This window comes from Etheostoma spectabile, chromosome 20, assembly GCF_008692095.1.
Source record: "Etheostoma spectabile isolate EspeVRDwgs_2016 chromosome 20, UIUC_Espe_1.0, whole genome shotgun sequence".
Taxonomy (NCBI): Eukaryota; Metazoa; Chordata; class Actinopteri; order Perciformes; family Percidae; genus Etheostoma; species Etheostoma spectabile.
In genome coordinates, this window is record NC_045752.1 from 12,882,260 (window position 1) to 12,897,598 (window position 15,339).

At 40.9% G+C, this 15,339-nt stretch overlaps 1 protein-coding gene across 2 annotated transcripts in view; it reads right to left on the reverse strand.

Annotated features, from left to right (window-relative positions):
• Positions 1-15,339, reverse strand: part of arhgef10 (Rho guanine nucleotide exchange factor (GEF) 10) — a 58,488-nt gene that overhangs the window by 29,908 nt on the left and 13,241 nt on the right. Inside the window, exons 3-18 of one of the 2 annotated variants that reach the window (XM_032500556.1) lie at positions 13,392-13,793; positions 11,586-11,930; positions 10,705-10,738; positions 10,300-10,388; positions 9,916-9,972; positions 9,213-9,394; positions 8,190-8,306; positions 7,388-7,499; positions 7,104-7,216; positions 6,910-6,987; positions 6,650-6,829; positions 4,193-4,309; positions 3,733-3,825; positions 3,143-3,313; positions 2,178-2,323; positions 1,338-1,522 (exon numbers count right to left, since the gene is read on the reverse strand). In XM_032500556.1, coding sequence (XP_032356447.1) covers positions 1,338-1,522; positions 2,178-2,323; positions 3,143-3,313; positions 3,733-3,825; positions 4,193-4,309; positions 6,650-6,829; positions 6,910-6,987; positions 7,104-7,216; positions 7,388-7,499; positions 8,190-8,306; positions 9,213-9,394; positions 9,916-9,972; positions 10,300-10,388; positions 10,705-10,738; positions 11,586-11,930; positions 13,392-13,793 — 2,421 coding nt within the window. The remainder of the gene's footprint in view (positions 1-1,337; positions 1,523-2,177; positions 2,324-3,142; positions 3,314-3,732; positions 3,826-4,192; positions 4,310-6,649; positions 6,830-6,909; positions 6,988-7,103; positions 7,217-7,387; positions 7,500-8,189; positions 8,307-9,212; positions 9,395-9,915; positions 9,973-10,299; positions 10,389-10,704; positions 10,739-11,585; positions 11,931-13,391; positions 13,794-15,339) is intronic. The other variant, XM_032500558.1, reaches the window with a different exon arrangement.

The following is a 15,339-nucleotide window of genomic DNA, read 5'->3' on the forward strand; positions in this document are numbered from 1 at the left end:
CTGTATTAGCTTCTCTGCATTGGCTTCCTAGAAAATCCAGGATTGAATTTAAAATCCTTCTCCTGACCTACAAAGCACTAAATGGCACCATCATATCTCGAAGAGCTCATAGTAGCTTATTGTCCCACTAGAGCACTGCGGTCCCAGAATGCAGAGTTACTTGCGGTTCCTAGAGTCTGTAAAAGTAGAATGGGGGAGCCAGAGCCTTCAGCTGTCAGGCTCCTCTCCTGTGGAACCAGCTTCCGGTCTGGGTTTGGGGTGGCAGACACCATCACCATATTTAAGAGTAAACTTAAAACTCTCCTCTTTGATAAAGCTTATAGTTAGGGAGTGGGGAGTTGCAGCGTTCGCCTAGACCGGTGGGGGAGGGTGTATAGCTGGCTCAGGTCTGCCTTACACCAGCTCTTAATTATGCTGTAATTGTTTTAGACTGCCGTGGGACTTCCTTCCTTTCACACACTGAGCTCGTCTCTGCTCTCCCTTTCCATCCGTGTGCATCGATGTCCCAGAAATGCTTGTTACTAACCTAGCTCTGGGGAGCTTATTCCCCGGAGCACAGATGTTTTCTGTCGCCCAGCAGTTTTCCTTGGATTAGGGTGGCACCTAAATTATGGTTGCAGCTGTTGCCGTGGTCCTGCTCCGCGTCCTGCTATGCCCTGTTACCCCCTGCTATGATCTGGAGTGCCCTGCTATGTCCTGCTACACCCTGTAACGCCCTGCAGTGCCCAGCTACATCATGAACTACTACAACTACTATTTATAGTCATAATTTCATGATCTTTATTGTTGTTATTATTGTCAATGTTCATCACACCCCCAACCGGCACTGTCGGACACTGCCTATGTCTGTCCGACGTCTTTTTTTTTACCACTGCCACTGTCACACTAAATGCTTGGTCTTGGGGGAATTACTGGAACTGTTGGGTCCTTGTAAATTATAGAGTGTGGTCATAGACCTACCAAATCTGTCAAGTGTATTGAATTCAATTCTTACAGTTTTTGGAATGCTACAAGTAATATTGATAATTATAGTCCTGGAGAGACCGAGCCATACTTTAAACCACAAGACGACCTCTAAGTTACAGCTTATATAGAGCTCAGCACAAGCATAGATATATTTACCTTTAATCACTTAATTAGTCATCAAGCACAAGTAGCTACCAGACCAGCAGGTCTTGGCTCCTATATCCCAGAGTCTCAAATCCCTATGGCCTACTACTTAACAACTCACCTGATTGAACTCGCGCCCTTTTTATTCCAGACCTTTTGAGACACAGCACTACAAACAAACAAGACTGCTACTCCAAAATAACAGAATGTGACACAATGGTTCGTACTTGGCTTAGCGTTGATGACCACCTTCTCCCCAGAATGAGATGCTGGGTAGCGGCTGTTGTCGGCCATGTCCTCGCTGGATCCAAACTCTAGCACTTCCACAAAGCTCAAAGGCACGCTCCACTTCAGAAGGAACTTTTGGTCGGGTATGGCATTGCCACTGCCACTCCCACTGCCATCCTGACACCTGAATAGAACAGGAAGAGGTGGAGGTCATGTGGCAAACTGCCTCTGGTTCAAATTTTTCTTAACACCGTGTGGAGAATACATTCCTATTCTGCACTTCGTGAGGAGGAAATATGAGTGCAAGAAAAAATTAAGGTGGGAAAAAATAGCATCAGTGCAGTGGAGGAGATATATGGATGCCATGTTTGAAAGATAAGAGGAGATAATTGTCACTCATCTTTTTTTTTTTTTAGTAAGTGCATGTTTCCCATAAACAGTATGTGGTGACTAACATGTTACAATTACAGGACAGAAGCTGAAAAGCCCAGTAACGGGGCTCTCCTTTACTCTTGGCTAAATAACAAGCCACAGTGGGTACAAATGGTTCCAAAACCCACAGACTCAGTGTGGTCAAATGTCAGCCCAAGGACACCAGTCACATACAGTGCTTATCATATTTCTCTACACTTGAGAATTTCATTCTAGTTTAGTTCATTTTAAGACAGATTTTTACTGTCAGGAAATCACAGTTACATTAAATGTTCCATTACAGTTACATTATTTTTTTTTAAATTTGTAAAAAGCTAAAGAAATGACAGAATATTGCAACCAAGGAAAGGAGATGGTGCAAATTAAGGGACAGATTAAACACGGGTCCGGTTTGCGGTCACTCTTACCGGATATTGGGCGTGGCACACATGAGAACATCATTTAGCAGGAAGAGGCGTCGCTCCTTGGTTTTGATGATTTCACCACGCTCATTGTAGACTGTCTCCACCATGTCGTCTGAGCGGATCAGGTAGCGGCTGCCATTACTCAGAAGCTAATGGATAGGGACGATAAATAACAGTGATTCTATGTGAAGATGCAGTAGGAGTTTGGATCTCGGATTAAAGTACTTAGCTTACCACACAAAGTTCAGAAAAGAAACATAGACCAAACAGAGATCTCACTTGTTCTGTGTTGGTGTACACAAGAAAACAACCCTGATGAATTTCAGCCTATTTATTGTTTTTTAAACTCTGGGTATTAAGGTGTCTTGGAAGATGTAACTCCCAAAATTCAGTCTGGCAAGAAACCTTTGTCATATCATCTTGCTTTCTCTTCCCCCAAGTTTCCTGTCAGTCTCTGCCGTGAAACCATCCACTTTGGGCAACAGAATATAATATATGACTATTAACAGCGACTCTGCAATTAATGGCCATGATGAATAATAAAACACCTCTGCCCCATGTTAGATATCCTGTAAACACATGTTTCTACACAGATGCCCGAGTGGGTGGCTGACAAATAATTAGGGAAAAGCTGGTTTTGTGTGCATATGTGCGTAGCCATGTGCTAAAAATATGCTATTCAGGCAAGAGAATACTAGATAAAATGTGAAGCTCAAGTGCTTGGTGGCTACCCACACTTGGACAGAGAGAAATGCCACAGCATATGCTAAAAGAATCAAACATGAGCCAAAAATGAGCACACTGACTGAGCAATGAGTGCATCAACTCCAACCACTTTCTCAATCAGCATATTAAAACAATAACCTCATGTATCAAGAAGGCAGACTCCACCAAGCTACAGCATCACACTGTACAATTCAAACTACAAACATGCATGCCAGGGCACGCGCACTGAGCAGTGGGCAGACCTTGTTGAGGTAGCGTTCGTTCATGGCCTTTGCAATGTGACGAATCTCGCAGCACTGGTCGGCTTCCCTTTTCTTTTCATTGAGCTTCTCTGCCAGTGTCTCCAGTTCGGTCAGGGCCATCTGTAAGGGCAGACGGTCTGCATGACCCACTGGTGTGTTCTTCAGCATGTCCTGATGAGGATGCACAGAGAAGTCATACATTAGTCAGTGTTGAGGATCTACACAGGACCAATCTCCCAGTGCCTTTTAACGGTTTCAATCATGGACAATCTGCATTATAACATCCAACAGCATTTGATGTAAGCAATATATGCTCTATAGCACACCTCCTCATGACTAATAAGGTTTTAATAATAGAACCATGCAGTCAATACATGACAGAGGAACCGCAAAAATAAATATGCCAGGTCAGGATTAAAAGAGATCTTAGGAAACCAGAGCATTTCCCTCCCTTCCCCTTGAAGTTGAAAAACAAAGTGCCTTGATTAATGTGTATGGCACTCCCTCTGCTGGTGAATATATATACACCGCACTGTCTTCTGCAGATTGCACTTTATAGTTAAGGAGCTGAAAATAAGAACTCATCACACCTGAAGGAGCAGAATGAACTGTGGGAATCTCTGGATAGGTTTCATCATCAGGCCATACAAAGTCATTCGGTCACTGCTGGTCTCCTGACGATGCTGTGGGCGAGAAGACGGGTAACTGCAGTGTAGTTAGGAACCAGTCTTTAGATTTTTAAAAAGGGTGCTAGTGATGGAGGAATAGGACTAAAAAGCATGCCAGCCGCAGCCGGGTACAGAGTTGTATTTACCAGACTAACTCACATACTTTTGAGTAGATATGTTTTGTATTTTTGTAAGGAAATAATCTGTCTTGTATTTAATGTAATTAGCTTTCTTTGAGCAAACAGCAAGAATTGTACTTAATCAATGGTTAAAATAGTAACAGTAATTCCTTTCTGTTGAAATGCACAATACAAATTATGTAACAAAAGAAAATGCAAAGAAAACATTAGATCCCTATGCAAGAACAATATTTATGACAAACCTTGAGGAATTCCAGGAAGCCAGGTTTGGAGGCGCATGTCTTCCTTACCACTGCCATTGCAGTGCTGAAGTTGTTCACATACTCACTGTAGGCATCTAGCACCATGGACTTAGAGAACTGTTAAAAAACACAGCCGTTCAAACACATCAACCACTTGCAGTAACATATTGTAACAGTTCTACAAGACACAAAGAAAAGATAATCTGCAGATAGTAGCATTGTATCAGAAAATGTGTTGTTCAGCGTGCCGAGACATGCAAAGTATGTTGTTTTTTAATTCAGAGGAAAAAAAAAAAGCATAGCTGCAGTATCCTTATAGTTAAATTGACTCAAACAAACGTGTAGAGATATCAGTCTCCCCCCCTCCCCCCAACTACAACAAACTTTCATTTTGTGTTGATTTTGGCAGCTATTGTGGACAAAAGTGCTAGTGTTTTCATTACATGATCTTGCCAGCATATGCTTTTGGAAACAAGTGAAAGAAAGACGCAACTTAATAACTTTACTGTCAGAGCAATGTGTTTACTCTTGTTCACTGCAAGACAAGTGTGGTCAACATAGTTTTAAATATATTACTCAATACGCAACCCAACAAGCAGTCTTCATTTCTCAAGTTTATTTTTGTATTTTGGCATTGGAGTTTACATGTTGCTTAACAAAGAAAACAGTAAGGTCACATCAAGCCTTCACTCTGCAAAAGAATTTGCAGGCTCTCTGAAAAACATTTTTCTTCTTCTTCTTTTTGACATCATCCACATCAACAGGTCCAATGGCAGTTGCAGCTCCATCAGCTGAGCCAGCAGCTGCAACATTGGTAGCGTTACAGACAATTGGCACACAATCAGCATCTGTATTGTAATCATTGGTAGCAACAGCTGACTCTTCTTTAGTGGGAGTAGCAGTGTCTTTGATCATGAAGGTAGAAATGCCTGGGGTGCTGTTGCATATTCTTAGCTGGAAATCTCCAGGTCTGAATGCCCATCACTGGTACTCTGGGGGAGTGAATGTTCATCACTGACTGGAGCAATGGATGATTCACTCGCTAAGCCAGTGGGGGCTGAAACTTCTCTCCTTAAGTCAGTCTTGATAGGGTCAGACTCAGAACTGCGGTTATCGATGCCTGAGACTTCATCGCTTGAGTCAACGGTAACTGAGGCCTTTTTCTTTTTCGGCTTATCATCAGCTTTGTCACTGTAACTGCCACATTCAACATATGAGTCAGAAGCCCTATCATGTCTGAGCTCCAATCCCGTTTCAGTGTATGTGAGAGAGTCATCTGATTTATCTACAGGATCCAAGGGGAAAACAGCTATGAGCAGAAGGGCAGCTTGATTATAGGAGCTGGTGTCCATTTAATCTACCAGGTGAACCATTGTTACAAAACTGTGTTTTAGGGCTTCCCTGGGTGAGACTCTCTTTCCAGTATCCAGATGTAGATATGATTTTAGGAGGCCTAAAAACACCATCCTATTTTGATACTCAAGAGTGTCCCTCTTTGCTGAGCATTTCTGTACTGCTTGCTCCATATTCCTGAACAACTCAAACACGTTCTGGGACACTTGGCGCTTGAAACCGGTGGTCTTCTCAAACTCCTCTGGTGTCTTTAGTCTCCACTTTGGACTAGTGGAGTACTTCTCCATGTGGAAATAATGACAGGTGTATTTGCCAGCATCCAGCAGGTGGTCTTCTGGCTGGCCCAGAAGGTGCTCCATGGTTCTCATCCTACTATATGTACAGATTCCAGGGAAGAGTTTGATGCCAAAGTACATGCATGCCATGACGCATCCCAATCCCCACATATCAACAGCTTCGGACAAGGGGAGACCCTTGTACAGGAACTGTCTCCTTGTTTTTTCATTTTCATTACCCAATGTCAAAGTTGAAGTAGAGGAAGACATTTTTGCGTTCAAATGTTTTCAAATACTTTTCAAACACAAGTATAGTTAATTTGTTTAATTACTCAGAAGGTGACCACAAGGTAAATGACCAGATTTTGACGAAGGGGCTTAGTTTGTGGAGTTCTCAAGTTGACAAAATTCTAGAATTCTAAATTCTAATCAATGAAGCGCCATTGTTGATGGCTTTGTCCATTTCCCACGCATCAGCTTAACTCAAAGTGAACTTACTCAGAGTTAATCGAACAAATTCTGAATTTTCCATCTCAGGATTTATCATTTCAGAGTCTGTTAAACCGGCTTTCCTAAACAGGACTGACTGCGGGAGATGAGGTCTTATGTTTTGAAGATCCCTGCCTATGAGTTTCTGAGCAGCCAAAGAAAGCAGCTTTCTGCATCATGGAGTAATATGGTAAGAGAAGGGAGGAGTGTGGCTGTGTAATCACGATAAATGCCATATGTGTCCAACTGATTAAAAATCCACAGCTAATGTAGATTATTAATATTTAATACATTGGTGCAGTTCTCAAAAAAAGGCTTTAAAATTCAATTCTTAACTTACTGATGCAACAAAGACATCCCCAATCATCTCCAGGCTGTCCCAATCAGCCACACGGCTTGCCAGGGCGATCTGAAACAGGAAGTGGGACTGCAGGATCTCACGCACACGATAGAAGGTCATCTTCAGTTTCCTGTCGCTCAGAAGCCTCGGCTCAATCTGGGTCAGGGGCTTCTCATATTGCTGATAAAGCAGACAATGTGAACCGTAATAACAAGCATTTCAAAGTGGTTTTGGCAATCACTGCAGCCTTACTTGCCTACCTCTAATATCCTTTTCAGTGCGTCAAGATAGTTCTTCTCACTCTCCAATATAGATCCCAATATACATCTTCTCACCAGCTGTAGAGCAAAAAATACCAAATCATTGGTCTTTAGGCATGGGTTTCTATGACAGAAAATCCACACAGTAAAAAGTTACAAAAATTGGGATGGAAGTTGAAGGGCATGTTCATTACCTGTTGCTGTGAGAGACCCTCTGGTGCTGGACACAGCACAGGCTCAACATTGAAACAGTCCACCTCAATGAAGAGTTCAGACTCCTCATCCTCAAAACAGGCAGACTTCCTCTCTAAAAGATGACAAAGAGATGCTGAAGAGACCGAAAACGCTGTCCTAGCCAAACCATGTTGCCCTTTTCTAAAATGCCAAAACATTCACATTAACACTGATTTAAACAAAAGAGCTAAGGGGGTATGTGTACAGCTAAAGGGAGTACAGTTTATGAAGGTAAATTACATACCATTACAGAATGATTTTGTTTTGATGAAAGAACGTCCTTTCTTCACTGCAGCTTTGGTTTTCTCAAGCCCATCTTTGGTCCCATCCTTAGCTGCCTTCACCAGCTTTTGCATCTTTGATGAGACAAAATACACTATTATCACAAAAGTAACACAAAAAATATATTTTTTTTTACAGTTGAGTATTTCAATCTATAGTTAAATTTAGTTTGCGTTTTCTAAACTTATGGGTAAAAAGTTACTGAACTGAGCTAAGCGGGACAGGAGCAGTGTTAGAGTATGGATGAAGATAAATGGCAGTTTGGGTAATAAAGGACAACGGGAGAACAAAGTTGACCAAGGAATGACATAGGCCTACTGTAGTAAGTGGGACATCAGCTGAAAGAAGCACAGTACTTAAATACATAATGACTGATCTACATTGTAAAATATACTGTAAATGCAACTAATATTTTCTGTTGGAATATGCAACAACAAACTAACAAACTGTTTATCAGCTACTTTGAATGATACAATAAAAACCTTAGTTGCTGGTGTCTCAGTTTACTGTAGAATTTAACAACTGTTCCTTAAGAATATATCTTAAGCTTCACAACATATAACGAGTAAGTGCAGCAGACAGGAAGGCAAATGATTTTTATGCAAACCCATCACCAGTACCACCACCACAAGTCATTCACATGGGAGCAGTATGAGCGTACCGAGTCAGTGAGAGACACCCAGAGTGGTTAGCTAGAATGAGAGTTAAGGGTTGGAACTACTTTGTCTAGCACAAGCAGGTGAGGTGAGCCTCAGGTAGTTTACCTTGTGCTCGTGTTTCTGTTTTAACTGCTGCAGCTCTACCGTTCCCACTGTATTTGCCATTAGATCTTTCATCTTTTTCTCATAGTGTTCTTTCAAGCGTGTCAGATCTTGAGAGAGCTAAAGAAAAGCAAAGCAGGCGTTACCGTTGATGGTTTTGGAATGACCTTGCAACTTTAGATCCACAGCAAGCTCACTTATTTCTTTATATTGTGTTACTGGACTTCTGACTCTATTCTCTTCCAAAAAACAACTTTTGTTTAACGCAATTAAAATGGAAATGTACTTTTACCAGAGGGCATGCCTTCCATTGACCTGACATTCATGGGCATTTTGTTCCATTTGTGGGGCTACTGAAATATGGCACTTGCACAACATACTGGAGAGTGATAACTTACTTACTTACTAGTATGTAATCATATCACCAAGATGTGATTTCATTGAAATATAATATTTTCTAAATTAATTTTCTAATTTTGAAAGGTTTGACAATAGTTGCATTCATGTGTAAATAAATATGTATCATCACAAATTGTACAAAATGCTAAAATATTTTGGCTTTCACCTCATTAGGAGAAGTTTTTCTCACCCACTTTTTTTTAAAAGCCATTGGCATTTGATTTAAGTTTTTTTTTTTGCCTGAAGCAATCATTAAATTCTAACCATGACACACTTTGAAAACATAGTGAAGTCAAATTCTCAAAACCACAATCCAAAACATTACAGAGCACAGCAGGCTAACTGTAAGCCAGGATCAGGTATGCAGAAGCAAATGAGCTGTGGCGTCCACATAAAATGCACAAAGGGACTGTACATTATTGAAATTTAGACCCACAAATAATTTGAACTAACATAGGTTTGTTGTATAAACAATTAGAAATAAATTGCAAATTACAATTATAAAGAATCCCTGCTTCATCAGCTGCTGTCATCTGTCCACCTACAGATGTACAGTGATATTGAAACAAGAGCTGTTTATTGGTTGAAATGCTGACAGAGAAATGGGAGGGTGATTGTTGTACACACATGGGTTTTCCTCTGGGGTGGCTTCCCTCTCATGAAGGCGTGGGGCAGGCCGTTCTCAGGGCGACCTTCCCCGTCGCTGGCCTCATCATAGCTTTCAAACTCGCTAGAGCTCCAGCCGTTGTCCAGCGAGCTGTTGCAGCCACCCTCCTCACCAAATTCCACGTCATCATAGATCATCTCATCTTGATATGTATGAAAAAACAGAAATAATATAAATCACAGAGCCTACGGAGCAATTTTTTTGGCTTCTTTTATCAGAAGGTTAGAAGCATAAACTTGTACAACGCATATTCAGATAAACACAAAAACAATATACTGCGTTCAATTGGAATAGCCTTGAAATAAAGCTTATAATACTGTGAGCAGGTCAAAAGTGTGCTAACTTTATATGGTAATTTTCAATGCAACTGTTTTCTATTATATCATACTGTGTTCCTGTTAACAGAAATAAGCAGTAAAAAAACTACTTTGCTGAAATCATAAGCTTCACAAAAAGTAACATTGCTTGAATGGCTAACACTCAAAATTGGCATAACATTTTCATGCAACAGCCTTAATGAATAATTCAAGTATAACACTTTTTGACTAAAGCAATTAGCACAATAGAAGTGAAAGTGAGTAGCGCTGACAGACTGAAAGCTACAGACGGGGATTAAAATACTGAATTTGGGAAATGTATGAATGAAAAAGAAATTTGACAAACCTGTGTTGGAGTCAGAGTTCTCTCTGGGCACATCATCGTAAATCACCTCATCAGGATCTGAAGCATACAAAGAACCATTCACAATAATGCATGATTTCTCAGATCATAAGCTAGGTTGTTCACACTATAAACAGGATGCAATGTAGAGGGGATCTAAAAGAAGACACACAACGGTCTGCTTCCTCAAAAGAACAGGGAAGGAAGCGTCTGGGAATTCAGTGGTGTCAAAAGAAGAAGAAAAAAAGAAAAGATAATAGCACACTCTGAAGGCATGCAATGTGTGCAGAAGCAAGTACAAAGAACAGAAACAACAGAAGTATTATCTCAATGGAAATTATACATGTAGCTCTACTAGATGTGTAATTGTTGGATATCGTTTCTTACTTTCCATCCATGCAGTGTTGGCGGGATCGGATGCCCATTTAGCCAAAGCATCCTCTTCTTTAATAGGTGGATACTCCTCACTAAAAACACTTGAGAAAACATGCAAACACCAAACAAAGTTACAACTCAGACAGACATTTTCATTGCCAGTATCCCGTCAGGAAACCAAGACCACTCAGCAGTTTTCTGCATTAATACAGTGACATTTATCTATGTATTACCACGTTTACCACTGAAATAATGGTAGCCGACAATTATTTATAATATACTGACAAGAGTCAGTAAACATTAGCACAATTGAAAGTGGGGAGCATACTTTGCATACCCCACTTAAGATATAGCCCTACATATACTAAATGAGTGGTATAGACTGAGTGACTGATGAGTGTATAGTATGCCACAAACCTGTCAGAGGTGTTGCCAGTCCCAATCACAGTGACTGAATGAGGAAAGAGAGCAAACATTACAGAATACCAGCTACACAATATATCATTATTTTACATTACTGTTCTTAGGTCCCACAGTTCTCATAATCCAAGCATGAAAGCTGTAATGTAAAATTCAGCATGGCTTACTTTTGTAGAGTGTTGTTAAGAGCATAGAAGAAGTCACAACAATTATAATATATTTGGAAAGTATTTTCTTGAGATTAAAATCATCACTATAATTATTTAAGAGATCACCACACGATTTCCAATTTCAAGATTTAGTAACTTTTTTCATATACCACCAGGTGTCACTGATGATTCTACATTTCCTACATTAACTATGTTTTAGTCACATCATCATTTTCTACAACACACACATCTATGAATTTCCAAACTCTTTTACAAAAAAAAGAAGAAAAAAAAAAAAAGAAGAGTATTTTTAACCTGGTGTGACCTTGGTCAGATAATTACAGTGTAATCAGACTCCTCTGCGTGCCAGGCTACAGGCTTGGACTCAGCTACTTCTAGATTTGAGGGAAACCGGAAAATCCTCACAGCCAACACAGATCTTTGGGGAGGGCTAAATTTAGTCACTACTTCCTTGTGGCAAGGCTTTAGGAAAAACAAGAGAAAGAAGAAAGGACAGAGGATAGAAGTAGCTGAGAGACAGCATTTACGTGTCACAGTCTTGTATCTCTAGGTCTGAGTGCAGTGAGAAAAAACAAGAGCCTTGATGCCAGAGAAGTTTCTGTTGTTTTGGATGTTTCAAAATAATGATCTGCATCCTGAATATTTCAATACTAATTATCATTCTAATAAAGGATTTTCAGAATGGCCCTGCTGCAGGCTCTACTTTACCATCCTCGTCCATGGAGAGGTGACGAATGATGACGGGTGTGGTGTAAGCTGGTGTGATGAGCGGTACACCGGAGGGGGTTGCATAGCCACAGGGCACTGGGACTGAGTATCCTGAAGTGATGCCAGCCAGGCTGGTGTGGATATCCTGGGATTCTCCCTCCAGCGTCTTGGGCTCCATTGGCGAGGAAACGGAAGAGGAGGGTCCATGCTGGTGTTCAAGCTGCTGCAGTTGGAGAGGAGTGATGTCAATCACAGAGTAGGGGTTGACTTTGCCCTGGGAGGAGGTCCTGGGCACGGCCTGAGGAGGGTCTAGGTCATCGATGGATGCATCCTGGCCTTCCCCGCCTGAGGTAAAGAGGATCAAGATGCATGGAAACAATGGAAGTTCAATTCAGTTTAATTAAAAATACTTACTTGACAACTATATGTGATTGTGTGTAAAAAGATTAATTTTGTTAGTCTGGATGACAACCAAACGTAAACCCCCCCCCCAACATTTGAGGACGGAAAGGTTGGTCTGGACTGAATCTGTTGTGGAGCAAATATGCTCGAACCAGAGCTGTTCAACAGTAACGTAATCAACCACACACCAAAGAGCGCTTGGAGAATTGAGATGTGTAGATTCCACCGTTATATCTGTTACAGAAGATATCGACAGTGCATTATTTTTAAAAGAGGACCAGAGAACCGCGATCAAGGCATTTGTTGATCAGAAAGATGTTTTTGCCGACCTACCTACGGGATTCGGCAAAAGTTCAACATACGTCACATACTCCGTTCCTCCGACTGGTTGTAGGTCTATACAATTGAGTACAGAGGCATCTTCTTTCTTGGTTTGTTTGAAACATGCCCCATAATCATAGCGTAATGGAGCAGTATTAGACTCACATTCTGACTAGAATCTGAGTATGACGAAGTCAGGATATCATTTTGTGATAGACGCCCCTATGTAATAATTTCCCTATGGGGACAACAACAACTTTCAGACCAAGTTTGAGACCTAGAACTTTAGCATCATCATTTCTTCTCCAATCACTTAAGGTAGACAGCTATGGAGTTCTATCAAAACAACATTTTGGCTTGTGTGAACCATCAATGTGCTATCACATCTGGGTCTATCAAAGATGAACCTTCTGAGTAGCTTCTATCTTTGTTAGAACCGATTTTAGTTTAAGACCCTCAGAATGAGGACACTTTTCCAAAGTGGGCCTTTTCCCACAGCTTTGGTTAATGGTCCAGTTAGTTTAGCGTAGGAGGTGATATTTTTGTAGCACTGAGTAGTGCTATTGAGAGATTTAAGAGATATGTTATGAATGTAGCCAAAGAAAGTTTCTAATGATAGAAATACAAGGTCTGTGCGTATGTGTGTTCAAATCACGCATGGTTTATTAAGGTACAAGCTGAAAAATGTGTGTATTGTTGACACATCTTCACTATGAGTGAGTGAGAATAAGTAGAGCCTAGCACTGCTGCTGCTCTCACGGCTTTCTGTGATAAAAGCCAGACAACTCCTGCACCAGGCAGCCAGAGATACAAGGTGTCATGAGAGAGACAGTCTGCCCCACTTTACTGCTTCACTTAAGCCAGAACTGAAGAGGCTAGATTAGAGCCAGATAATGTACACAAACATGAAAGGGGAATGTGGAGAATTTAAATTGCTTTTAGAAAATAACAGACATATTCAAAGCTTTATTTACCGTCAACTAATTTCCAAACCAAACTGTGGTGAAGCGGAACATTTGCCCTAAGGATAGGCTAAATTGGGCTGAGCCAACAATAAAATGTCAACACTTTTGGCTTGCAAACCTGTTCTGCCAGGATCTGTCTCTGCATCCTTATCAAGAGGAGTGGGTGGAGGTGGTGGTAAATCTGTCTCCATGTCATCAGTCCCCTCAGCAGCAGATGTCCCCACTCCCTCTGCTGTTGCTCCACCTGCTGTGGAGGAACTGCTTGTGGCAGCTGTTGTGTCTGCTGATGATAGAGTTGTGTCGGATTTGATGGAAGGTGCTGGGGGGTCCGGGCTGGGAAGATGGCCCTCAGGGTGACCAGCCACTGTCGTGTCTTGGCTATGATCCTTGCTGCTGGGGGGTAGAGGAGCTGGAGGTGCAGGGGGTGGGCGGTCAGCCTCAGGGATGTCATCACCACTGTCATCAAAGTCAAAGGCTTCCCCCTCATCTTCATCTGCAAAGGGGCCATTGTCTGCCAACACTGAAAACAGAGATATTGTTCAGAGCGATACAATTCTGGATTACATATTTATATCAGATAGAAGAGTTGGGTGGTATGACGATATTAGAACCATGAGATGATAAAGTTTTAAATTATATTAGAACATTGGAGACAATATTGCAATTTTGTCAGGTATTTAGTCAATATTACCATACAATTATGTCATGCAAAAACTGTACCTCAACTAAATTTACAGAAAAGTCACAATATTGAGAGAACACATTGCTTTCACGACTTCAGAAGTAGTATAAGATCAGATGTATATCAACCACCATAATTGAAAAAGATGCAATATATCCAAATACAAAAATTCAATTACTAGATTAAAACATGTGAGAGAGTGTGATTACAGCAGTACCTAAAGGCAGCACTTTCTTTGTACCAAATGCCATCTAACAGTAAGGTTTCCATGGGCAAATAAATCTGCAAGGGTCACTTTCAACAGTGGGCTTTGACTACGAATTGCATTCGAATCCTACAGTCACAGTATATAAAGTCTTTTAAATGAGAATCATCAAGAGAACTACACACAAAGCATTATCATCTAAACTTCTGAAACATTTGTGATCCGTTTTTAGACCGCAACAGGCAAGTATATACCCTTTGTATATACCCTTGCAAAAAATACAATTTAGCTTAGACTAATAACTCTGGAATGACATGCAGGGTCATCATAAGTTAAATTTAGGTAGGATTTAACTCAATAATCATAACATTTTCCTCATAGAGATTGAAGTGAAATAAATATATATACACTAATAATACTTTCTGGGTGGCAGTTTTAGGCCTTGGGCTGTAAAAGTTATAAGACTGAGCCACATATAGATTTATAATTAAGGGTGGGGTCTAGTACAGCAGCAAGTTTTCTTACAGATTTTTTTCTTTTTACATCAAGGATCTGCCCATCAAATGATCTACTTTATAGAAACTAGGGCAGAGCTACAAAGCTCTAAGCATTCAAAGGCGTCACATTCACATCAGAGATCACTAGGCAGCAGACAGGAAGGGAACAACAAATGTCTTTCCAGTTTCTACACTGCAATTAGGCCAGCAGGAAAGAGAGCTGTTACTCCCTCCAGTAAATAGTACAGCCTGAGTGTTGCATTATTTCTGATCTAATGAATAGTGTGAGCCCGAGTCAGTGAAGCTCAATGAAGAGCAAGAGAGTAAAAGGATTAGGAATGCAAAGACTCAACTTTCATCAGCTGGCTTCATGTTTTGCCCTAAGAGTTGATTGTGACGGTATTCCAGGTTTCATTTAGTGAAGCAGGAAAAGACCAAAAAAAAAAAATTAGATAATGATAATGATTTAAACAGGGATCACAGAAGGATAAACCACAGAGCCTGCATTGGAGGAACTCCAAATCCCACCATTCAACCCTCTAAAGTGCTGCTATATACTATAGAGCAGTGATTCCCAAAGTGGGGGTCGGGACCCACAGGGGGGTCGCGAGCCAGAGAAGCACAATGTTTATATACGTTTATAGCGGGGGGGTCCCAAGTCACTTGCACCGTTACTTTGGGG